Consider the following 11,116-nt stretch of genomic DNA (forward strand, 5'->3'; position numbering starts at 1 on the left):
GCTGCTAGAGATGCAGCAGTAGAAACGCACAATATAGATTTTTATGTAGAGCCAAAATAGACTTGAAGTAGGTGGTATTCCTAAAAGAGTAGCTGTTTTGCACTTACTGCAACCGGGTTGTAATCATATTTGACTCAAATTCCTAGCCAGCTAAGGAGGACAGTTTTAGTGTTTATCAGTCACCGAGCAGTGATGAGAAAAACCTTTTCTTTTTCTGCAGGTGGAGGAGAGTGAGAATGAATGGGCCGTCCCACACTGCTTCACCATCTATTCAGCACAAAAAACTATAGTGGTTGCAGCAAGGTAACATTTATTTTCTCAGTTGCCTGTAGGTTTGATAGATGCCTTCTCCAAAGAGTTACTGTTCAATTGTTTGGTGCAGGGCCAGGGCGGTGTTTCATGTGTCCTCTGGAAAGCATGACTTCAAAACAAACGCAGGACGCTTCACAACTCCTTTATCAGTGTTGTGTTTTGGGAAGGAGTAGTTTATCTCACTGAATGGCGTGTTATTACACACCCAGCAGCAGCAATAATGTTGCCATTGTGTTGTTTTCTGGTTAGCCGAGTTGTTGGTGTCATCCTTTAAACAACTACTATAAAGCAGGAGACAAAACAAAATCTAAACGTACAAGTATTTTGGAGACCCCAAAAGAATTAAAATCCAGAACATGCAAATGGGTGTAAGGAGGGGAGAATTCTGGCATGGATCTCATGGAGGAAGCTGGGAAGGGAGAGGAAAAATTAAAGGCTGGCTTGGAGAGAAAACTGTTACCATTTCAGTGTAACTTGTCCCTGTGCAGTGAGTTTGGTTTCTTTTTTTGCTTTATATCTGAAATATATTTAGGATGTCTATTGCACCTGTTCTCTCAGGATCAGCTTTAGGAGGTTTTGTCCCTCTGCAGGTCCTCTAAAAGGCAGCTGGAGTTGGGTATGCTAAGAATGCAGGATGGGAGCACTATATCTCAACCTTAAATTTATAGTGTTATTTACTGTTTGATAACCTGTTGTTGAAAAATAACCATGACTGAACATTTATAAATCATGTATGTAGTGGCACAGGAGCCAATACTTCTTGGTATGCAGACATATTCGGCAAGCAAAACTTTTTTTTTAATTCCAGCCTAATGCCTCAAAATGTCAATTATTTTTAAGATAACTGCTTCTCAGCAGCTGCGAATCAAAAAGTGCTTGAAAGGTTCTTAAATTTGGAAAAATAGATATAATTTTTACCTTGTCATAACTTAGAAATAGCTCAAAGGTGGTTGTTTTTCTTATGTTAGTTCTCCCTACCTGTCAAAACAAAAAAAATTGCTGCTGGGCTTACACCGTGCATGGAATTTTCAGTCTAAATTAAAAACTTGCAGAAAAAAGAGATGGTTACCAAAAAAAGTCCCACAGACCCTCCCAAGTGCACACAGGGAATGTAGCCAGAGGTAAAAAATAAATGCTGTGGCCATGTCTGAAGGAAAAGCTTATGCTGTTGCATGCCGGTGGATATAGATACACATATATGAGCTGTAAAGCTCTTACCCTGTAATCATGGCGTGAGCCACATAACCCATAATGGAAACTATGTGGGGTGAAAGAAGTCCTCATCTTCCTGCACTCTGTGTTTTGCTTGCTTGAGATGTAACGTAAATCCTCTGTCCCCTTTAAAAGATGTGCTGTCTTTCAGGTTGCCTTTTATCCTGCAAAAAAATCCTTTCTAGTATGGTCCTACCACCCATCTCCTGCTTTTTGCAGGGAAAACATGATTTCACGTTTGAAATAACCCACCAGCTATGAAGCTCTCTGTACGAAGAACAGCGATGGCCTAGACGCCATAATTTGTCTTCTGAGTCCGATAGCTCCAGAGGGTGCTATTATGTGACCCTCTGGCTGTCTATTCATTTGCTTTGCTATGAAGTCCCAAGTTTTTAATGGTTATTTCAGTCTTGTTTCAAGTCTTGAAAGTAGAGGTGAAGGCTGTATGAGGTCAGCTTCCTGTCTGGAAAGCTTGTGCTTTGGAGGAATTTTTATGTTATTTTTATTTTTTTACTGGAAAGGGACTGCTCCTTGTATTGGGCAGTGACTTGTGCCTTCCTTCAGCAACCTAGCACTCTGTCACGGCTCCTGGCTGGGTTGGGTCTCCATTAGCACTGTTTGTCTTGCAGTACCCGTCTGGAGATGGGGAAGTGGATGGAAGACCTAAACATGGCAATTGAAATGGCCAAGAAATCTACTGAGAAATCTGACATGCTTCTGGAAAACTCAGTATGCAATCGCTCCAACAGTAAGTGGTGTTTCCTGCCTTCTTGAAAAGCATCAGTTGTCATGTCCTTTTCATTTTTCCTATTGTGAATTTGATGACATAAAGGGAGTATTTTTATAATTCACATGGTAATGGAGAGTTAATTGTGCTTTTGTTTTGTTTTAATCAAAAGAAATATGCTTGTCTTCCTAGACTGATGTTCCTGGTAGCTTTAAATGCAGCAGAGATGCCCCAGTTGCAGAATTGTTAATTTTATAAGGTCCTTATTCATCTCTTACTTAAATTTTTCTCAGTTTAACCACATAGGGTATTTTCTTGTCCAGAAATGTGGTGCCTTTGGAGATCAGCTTTTATAGCCCAGCATTCTCTTGCCTGTCTCTGGTGGTGTTATGGACGTGGTGAAACATGTAGTGTCCCTTCGTGGAGCACTTCTTCCTGTTCTTCACTAAGAATCTATTGAAGATGAAGTGTGGAGATATTTGTTTGTTTTACACAGTATTGAGTGAGGTGCCCCAAGCAGAGCTGAGTAATGAAAGCCAAAACGATCTGCTCCGAGTGGCCTTTAGGAGCTGTGTAACCAATTCAAGTTAATGTATTTTAAAACTGAACCATTGCAAGAGAAAACAGTTTTTCTCAGGAATCCCTGCTTCTCTTGCTCTTTGTATTGCACACTTTTCGTAAACTGCTGCTGAATTCTCCTCCCCCAGGATCCTCTGATGAGGTCTCTCTAGAACAGGAGTCCGAAGATGACATACACTCTTCTCGTAGCTCCTTGGACAGGCAGAGCCATCACCGTGCCAACACAACCATGCACGTGTGCTGGTACCGCAACACGAGCGTCTCCATGACTGACCACAGTGTGGCTGTCGAGGTACCTGCAGGGCACAGCTCTCACATCTCACTCTGTCCGCCCAGCCACTCGTCCTCCATCTCCCATTTCGCCTTGGCAGAATTTCATCTCTGTGTCCATGGGAGAGCATGGGCCATTAAAAGGCCACTGCATGCTTGCTCCCCCTCTGTGCATGTCTGTGTGTCCGCATACGCACGCTCTGCTCTTCTTGCAGCAGGGCTTTGCTCGGCAAAGGCACTGAAGGCAGGAAATTTTACAGGAAACCCAGGATATCCTAGGACTAAATTGTTCCTTTGGGTTTCATCAGCCTTGCTGGAGGATAAGTTACCTATCTGTGATATTTCCCTTTAGAGATTGACTCTGCTATACTGAGGTCTGGTTAGCTGCTGTACCGCACCTAGAATTAAGAAGAGTGCTTTAAGTTTGGTGGGAATGTGACTTCTCTGCCCTTCATTCATGGGCAGGAGCAAGCAGCAAGCATTAGAAAGTGCCATTTGACGGCAGTGTCGTGTTATGCTGAACAGAGATTTATTATGTGCCCGCTGAGCTGCTGTTACCTTGGGTCTTGCCACTCAGCACGGCTTGATGCAGTGCTGGTGGCATGTTTTGGTACCGAATCCTGCAGATTTTGAAACAAATGTCTGTTCAGCATTCCTTACGCAGAGCACTGCTTGCACTGGCACTACAATTTCACTTCAGGCGGCAGTTTGGCAAGGTCGGTTGGGTAGGACATCTGCGTGGAGGCTGGCATGCTTGGAAGACTTCCAGGAGTGGGACGGACCCTAAATACCATGAAGAGAGAGAGGAGGTGACTAACTAGACAAATGGCAATGGGGCAGGGTGCTGCATCTGTGTATTTGTACCTTCCTACCTTCCCTGCCCTGCCATTAAGGCACTTTTTATTTAACGAAAGGAGTTAAAAGTTGGGCACTGAAGCTCCTGAGTTTTCATGATGTAGAGAGCTTATCAATCAGCTCAGTAAAGGAGGTCCTGCAGGCGTTACCTTGGCTTAGGGTCCAGAAGTTGGGCACTTTAGCTGGCAAAGAAAGCAGTTTCTGTCAGAGGGGACAAGCCTTCCTTTTTCTGCCGATACCCTTGTGAAAGGCACCATCTTGCTGTTCTGTACCTGGATAATGAGGCCATTCTGCTACAGGCTCTGGGACTAAACGTGTGAGTTCTTGCAGCTCACTCTCACTTTCATATGTTCCGTGTTCTAATACCATCATTTTTTTCACAATCCATTTTCATTTAACAGATGCCTTTCTCGCATCACTTCTCTTATCCTAATGTTCTGTTTTTCTCTTTCTCTCCCCCTTTTCTCTGCTCAGTTTTCTGCTCTCTTGCTGTTTCTCCAGAGCTTCCTCCTCGCTATTTGCTGGGCCAGGCCCAACGGCCCAACACAATCACCCATGTTTGTTGGTACCGGAACCAGAGCCTATCCCTGTCTGATTACCTGTGCATGATCCAGGTAAAAATGCCTCTCAAATTCTGCGCTGGTGGGGAGGAGCCATGGGATGCCAAGGAAAATGTACTGCTGCTTGCTTCGTAATTGCGCAGTGAGCCCACGTGTGCTGGCGTGAGGATGCCCCAGCCAGCCAGCAGCAGAGTTGTAATGTTGCCTCGTTGATACAGGATTTCCTCCTATTCATGCTTCCCAAAATGGTTCTCTATGTAAATCCGCTGCGTATCCAGTCTTTTTGTCTAATTACAAAATCCATTTGCTGTCATTCCATGCCCTAGGTTTCTTTATCCTGCTGCCCAAGCGCTGGGTGACTCTGACTCCCAAGGCAGCAATGTCCAACTTCCCTGCAGCCTGCTTGCCACGCCAGGCTTGGCTTCCCATAGCTGCCACATGTAGCTTGTCCACAACTCTGGCACCCTCTGTTTCCTCTTCTGCTTTATTTTCCTGCTCACACAGTGTGTTCTACATGGTTTTTCTGTACATAAAAAAGGGTGGCTGAAGGGATGGACACCCTCGTGGCTGTCACCGTTCCCCTGACTGTAGGCCACAAAGGAGAGCGGTCGCTGGAGGGACAAGTCGGTGCAGCACCATCCTGTGTGCTGCCTGACACTGTGCTGAGATACAGCGAGTGCTTAAATGTAAAGAGGAACTTGGTATTAGTGGAGAGAAATCACTAATTCCTTCATAAGAAGATAGTTGTGAATTGGTAAACTGAAGATACAAAGTCAGTCACCATGTGAAATACCTGGGAGGCCTCTTACAACAGAGGAGCAAGTGCAGGATTGGTTATGGCAGGCAGCCTCAAGCTTTTTATCTGCGGTAGCTGCTGTCTTTTTCTGAAGGGCAGCGACTTGTGTTTTCATAGTAGTTTTCTTTTTGTTCTGTGCTAGAACCAGCTCTCTGGATACTTGCTGAGGAAGTTCAAGAACAGCAATGGCTGGCAGAAACTGTGGGTCGTCTTCACCAATTTCTGTTTGTTCTTCTACAAAACGCACCAGGTAAGCAAATGCAGCTGAGGGGGGACCGTGTTTGGGCTGTTGAGGGGAACCTGGAGGTCCTTGGCTTTCTGCTCCAGGTGCAGCTCACTGCTGTTTGAAGGGGAGTGACAAGTGGAAGAGGAGGTAGTTTGTAACAAAGCCGGTCTCTGTAAGGCCATGGGCCCTTCTTGCAGAATTTAATCAGGATTTCCAATCCTTTTGATAGTACCGACCTTTTGTGGGTGAGGGGGAAAATGTCTCCTCATGGCAGCGACTAGTGGAGATGAGGGAATCGGCAGCCTTTGGTCAGTCTCTGTCCGTTTCCCTCCCTGCTGGGCTTCAGCACAGTTTAACAGGCATTGGGGATTTTTCTGCCCACGGTGCCTTCAGTGCCTGCTTGGTAACGGAGTGTGCTGCAGTGCAACCTGTGCATTTTCATCTTATTAACCCAATAAACTGTGTTTATTTTACTCAGGCTTCTTGTCTTGAGGGCACATTTCTTTTGGGAGGGATATTTTAACTTTCGTGTTGGATTTGTGCTTGGGGTTCCAGAGAGAGGATGTGGAGGGGGAAGGGGGGAGCCCAGGAGGCAGCAACGGGCAGGGGAGTAGAAGCAAGTAACTCAGGAGTTGGGGGAAGGTTTTATTATAAGCTATTGGCAGCTTTGCAAAAGATAAAGACTGCTCCTCCTCCCGTTCTTACCTAAACAAAAATACAAAGACCTTACCTGTACAGTGCAAAAGAGTGAGTGCGTGTTGGGTTGAACTCTGTGGCCGGGGATGCCTTGCACTAAGGGGTGGGCTATTGGGCTGTTCTAGGATGATTATCCCTTGGCCAGTCTCCCGCTGCTTGGCTACGCAGTCAGCTCCCCTGTAGAGGCAGATGGCATTCAGAAGGATTATGTCTTCAAGCTGCAGTTCAAGTCCCATGTGTATTTCTTCAGGGCTGAGAGCAAATACACCTTTGAGAGGTAATTTCTGTTTTGTGTGTCTGTCTTGGTGTATAACATGCTGTTAACTCACTGGCTGATCATCCAGAGCCCTCTGTTTTCTCCTGACTACCTCCTAGTCCAAGTGACCTTACAGCACATTCTCACTAATAAAGTTCCCTTCCTCTTCCTACCACTGATGTTTGGAGATCCCTCCTCGGCCAGAACCATCCTTGCAGGGTAAGGCCAGTGGTTACGCTTAGAGCTGTAGGCTCTGCTTTGTCTCAGGGGTCTGGCGCTTCCTTGGAGCTGGGGAGCAGCATGGGTGGAAGGGTTGTGAGATGTTCAACCCACTAGGTCTTGGGAGTCAGATTTCTAGATTATTGAGAGTTCTGGCAAGAATACTTTTTTGTTTGTTTGTTTTTCCTCTTGATCTCTGGAAACAGGTGTTATAACACAAGGCTGAGAGCAACAAGTGCAGTGCTGCTTTTCACTTTACTGCTTTCTCTGTAATGATGTTTAGCAGTGCTGTTAGGGGCTTCCACACATGGTCCAAAGTGAATCATGTTTGAAATGCATCACGTACAAAACTTTGCTATTACATTAGCTGTTGAAAACCCTTGCATTGTATTTTGCCGTGCAGGGGAGTAGCAGTTGTTTTGGAGTGTGGTTTTATTGAGAAGGTGCCACATACTTCCCCTTTCCTTGGGAGAGTATCACACAGTTGTGAGCAACGTACAGACCAGCTACCCGAGACAGCAGGGTTGTGTTCTTTAATCCACTGGTCTCATGTAGTGATTTGAAGGAAAAACCGTCTAAATCACAATGGAGGTTTGTCTTGCTTTTTTCACTGTTGTTTTGCTTTCTTCCATATAAGCAAGTCTGTTACATAATTTATCGTAAGAAACGCAATCCATTGACTAAGGAAAATTTTTGTCAGCCTGTCCTCCCTGGTAAACATTTTCTGTACACTTACAAGAGAATACAGTGTGCTTTCGTAAGAGCTCTCTGGAGCTCAAAGCACTGTAGAGCTGTTACTTGGACAGGCAACCGTGTTCTGAAGTGTATTTGCCACATCTCAAGCTATTCATTTGAAGAGTTAGTTTCCTAAAAGAATTGTAAAAGAAAAGTACAAAACGGATGTTTTGTGAGGTTTGGTGAAAGGGGTACAGCTCATAACCGAAGGACAAGATTATGCATCTGTGAGTGAGGAGCTGAGCATTTCTCCTGTCCTTTCTTACCAGGTGGATGGAGGTGATCAAGAGAGCCACCAGCTCTCCAGCCAGGTCGAGCCTGCTGCTTCCAAAGGATGAGAACGACAGTCACACAGACTGAAGCAGGGCAGAGCTGGATCTGCTGTAAACATCAACAAAAGAGGCAGGTGGAAACAGGAGTCTCTGGAGTTGATAAAGCAAAGAACCAGGAAGCTCATTTCCACCTGGTATGGAAAGTGGGAGCAAGGGAGTTGCAGACGGGGATCACATCCATTCCCAGTGGTATGGAAGAGGGTCAAGTCTGTTCCAGTTGAACCTACTTAGAGAGAACCTAACAACCGCAGAGCTCCGGTGTGCACACATCATGGAAGGTTTATTGTTCCAGTTGTACCTGTACAGTAACACCCTTGCCTGCCCTGAAGGCAAATGCCACCTCGTTTTTACATTTTGACTTGGATGGTCAGCATATATGGAAGAAAAATAGCATCTGTCCGTGGTGCGATTGGCTCACAGCTGCTGGTGCCAGGGCTTGCTGGCTCCCAGAAGTTCCCTTCCCCTGATGCTCAGCATGGCTGGCTATACAACTGCTGTCTCGCTGCTGTTAATGTCAACCTGCCAGCACAGTCATCTCAGACTATCAGAATCCACAGGTTTATTAGCTTAAACACAGTTCATTTTGAACAGAAACTGCACTTCTCGTAGAACAGCTCTGCTCTTTGGAAACTGCCATGGTGGCAATTTTCCAGGGGAAGCAGGAGGACTGAACCTCTGCTAAGCTGTTGAGGTTTTGGTACATTGTGGGTCAGTACAGGTAGGGCACATGGTTTTTCCTCTGATCTCTGCTATGGCGCATGCTGAGAGGGTCAATCGCTATTCTCTTATCACAGCTCCAGAGTTTCTTTATCCTGTAGTAGGCATTATTTAAGGCATGGGATGGCAAACACACTCTCCACCCATACATGGGTGATGTTTTCAAGGCATTTGAGCAATATAGGAGAACAAGCTTCTCTGAAAGTCACTGTTGCTTGTGCTTCTGTGTCACGTAAAGACTCCTGCAAATCCCTATTCTTACCTTTAAATTTGGGGTGGGATCCATCTTCTGTTTCTCGTGAAGGTGTAAAAGTCACTGGATTCCAGATGGAGCATTAGTGTCTGTGGACTCTATTAAATCTCTGTATTAAATCTGAAACTTTTGCAGTTCGTTCTGTTTTTGTAAAGCTGTCACCTTTGGTTGCCTCCACAGAAGGACTGAAATAAGCTAAGTGCCACAAAATGCTGTTGGATGTGGCTTTGATGGGCTCTAGGGACTCTGCTTTTATATTAGATAGAAAAGTATTTGTGTACTAGAAGGATCAATGGAGTGGTGTAGTGAAAGAAAAAGGAAAGTGTTGCATGTTGTGAGGATGGAGGAATGTGGCGATCCCTGTGAAAAAAGGAAGCACAGAGGCCAGCATGTGCATTCTCCAAGGCTGTTTCAGCTTATGGTCTAAAACATGTGGGATGAGGACTGCAGGGAGGGGGTTCTGGAGGGATTTTTCCAGACCGCTCGCTTGGCATTTGTGTCCTAGACAAGACGAGTGACTGCAGATCCAGCCTTCACTACCACTGTCACAATGACCATTGTCCCATGTAAGTTAAATGTACTTAATTTATTAGTGTCTTTTTTAATTAACTGTTGTAGGTGTATACATATGGATTGACTAGATATGTTATAATGCAGCTGAATATGACTGTTGAAAGTAAATAGCATCTTGGTATAAAAGTCTCTCAGCCTCTTATTCCTGAGCCCACCATCCCCACCCATGGCCGTGCTTGTGGGGAGGCAGATGGCATCTGTGCAGGAGCAGTGCTGTTCTTTGGAACTGAGAGAAGAGGTTTCACTCTGCTGATTAATGGGTCTTTGCATTCAGTGGTTTTCCTTGGACAATGCTGACCGCTCCTTTGTCACAGTCACATACTGGAGTCACTTAGCAGGAGTGATTTCCTCTTTCACAAGAGCTCTCCCATGCAATTATTGCCCTTTGCTGGTCTCCTGCAGGGAAGCTGTGCAGGAGCAAGTTGCAGAGAGGAGGAGCAGGGTCTCTGTCAGCAGCTGGGGGTCTTGGCACTTACCCAGCCTCTAGTTGCACTCACCTACTGTAGCAGGGCCTTCTAGCACCAGGATTCAAGGTATTTTTTTTCACTGTTCAAGTTATGCAGTAGTTTTCCAAGACTCTGGTTCTCAGCTTACCCAGCATCAAGTTCTGCTCCATCCGCAGCAGAGAGACAGCACCGAGTCAGAATGATGTGGAGGAGGTGTCAGAGCTGCCTTTATGGAGCCTGTAAGTGCCACCTGGCTGAGGGGGCAGCTCCAGGGCAGGGCAGGGCAGGAGGAAGGGACTGACAAACACCACCTGAAATTCAGTGAGGATAAATGCAAAGTCTTGTATGGGGGACAGAGCACCCTCTGCGGCACAGGCTGGGGCCTGCGCAGCTGTGTCACAGGCTTGGGGCAGAGGCCCTGGGGTCCCCAAAAGCAAGCTGTGTTGAAGGGCAGTGCACATGCTCTGGCATGTGTGTTATGAAAGCAAGGCCTGGCTAATTGCCAGAAGAGACAAGGGAAGAAGAGCAGGAGAAACGTGTTTCTGCGAGTGCAGTGCAAGAGAGGTTGCAGTGTTTTCTGCCAGAGGGTGAAATAGCCTGGTATTTGGCCCTGGTGCTTTTAATTTTTTTTTTCTTTTAACTAGCTGACAGAGGTAGCTTACTTGCTTAACATCAGCTAGACTTTGTCTAAGCTACCTCGATAAATCAGCTGTCAGTCTCCCTAGCACCATGCATTAAAGATCAGACTGAAATGTACCAGGTGTTACGGGTAGACGGAAGGAACTGTACAAGATGGCCTCACCCTCAGCAAGCACCATGGAGGCTTGGCTTTTGTACACTCCCTTGCAGGTTCTAGCCAAGTCTCTTCCCCCCACACTTGTTTTTCCATCTCGTATCATAGGGAACACTGCTTTAGCCTGGAACACAAGGAAACAACTTCAGACATTGAGAAAAATGATCAAAGAACACAGGGGAAGGACACACCTTAAAGGTGTTGGTACATGACTGTTAGGTACTTACATGGCTAATCCACAGACTGTTTGAACACTTATGCTCTATTTATCCTCCTGTCACATCCATGTAGCAGAATAGTACTGTTACAACTCCTGTTGCAGGAGAGATGCAGTGAGCAGAAGTCCTTCCTTAAGATTTTTGGGCAACTGAGGAGTAGATGATCCTCAAGTTGCTTATGTGTGTTAACCTGCAGCGCAATATTTCCTGTCTTGAGGATGCATGTGCTATCTACAGTGGCTGAGGTGTGGTCCCTGAAAGAGGAGCCTCTGGTGCTAGCTGATCAGAAACCAAGGTCAGCAGGCAACAAAAGTCCCTTCTCGGGTGGAGAATACCATTTA

General features: G+C 45.7%; 1 protein-coding gene across 8 annotated transcripts in view; it reads left to right on the forward strand.

Annotated features, from left to right (window-relative positions):
• FARP2 (FERM, ARH/RhoGEF and pleckstrin domain protein 2) overlaps positions 1-8,871 on the forward strand; it is an 80,888-nt gene extending 72,017 nt beyond the window's left edge. For all 8 annotated transcript variants that reach the window (XM_052802896.1, XM_052802894.1, XM_052802893.1 and 5 more), the window contains 6 exons: positions 221-303; positions 2,154-2,272; positions 2,959-3,122; positions 5,454-5,561; positions 6,359-6,510; positions 7,713-8,871. In XM_052802896.1, the coding sequence (XP_052658856.1) occupies positions 221-303; positions 2,154-2,272; positions 2,959-3,122; positions 5,454-5,561; positions 6,359-6,510; positions 7,713-7,803 (717 nt within the window). In that variant the 3' untranslated portion in view covers positions 7,804-8,871. The remainder of the gene's footprint in view (positions 1-220; positions 304-2,153; positions 2,273-2,958; positions 3,123-5,453; positions 5,562-6,358; positions 6,511-7,712) is intronic.
• Positions 8,872-11,116: the final 2,245 nt, after the last annotated feature.

Source organism: Harpia harpyja, chromosome 12 (genome assembly GCF_026419915.1).
Source record: "Harpia harpyja isolate bHarHar1 chromosome 12, bHarHar1 primary haplotype, whole genome shotgun sequence".
In the NCBI taxonomy this organism is placed as follows: Eukaryota; Metazoa; Chordata; class Aves; order Accipitriformes; family Accipitridae; genus Harpia; species Harpia harpyja.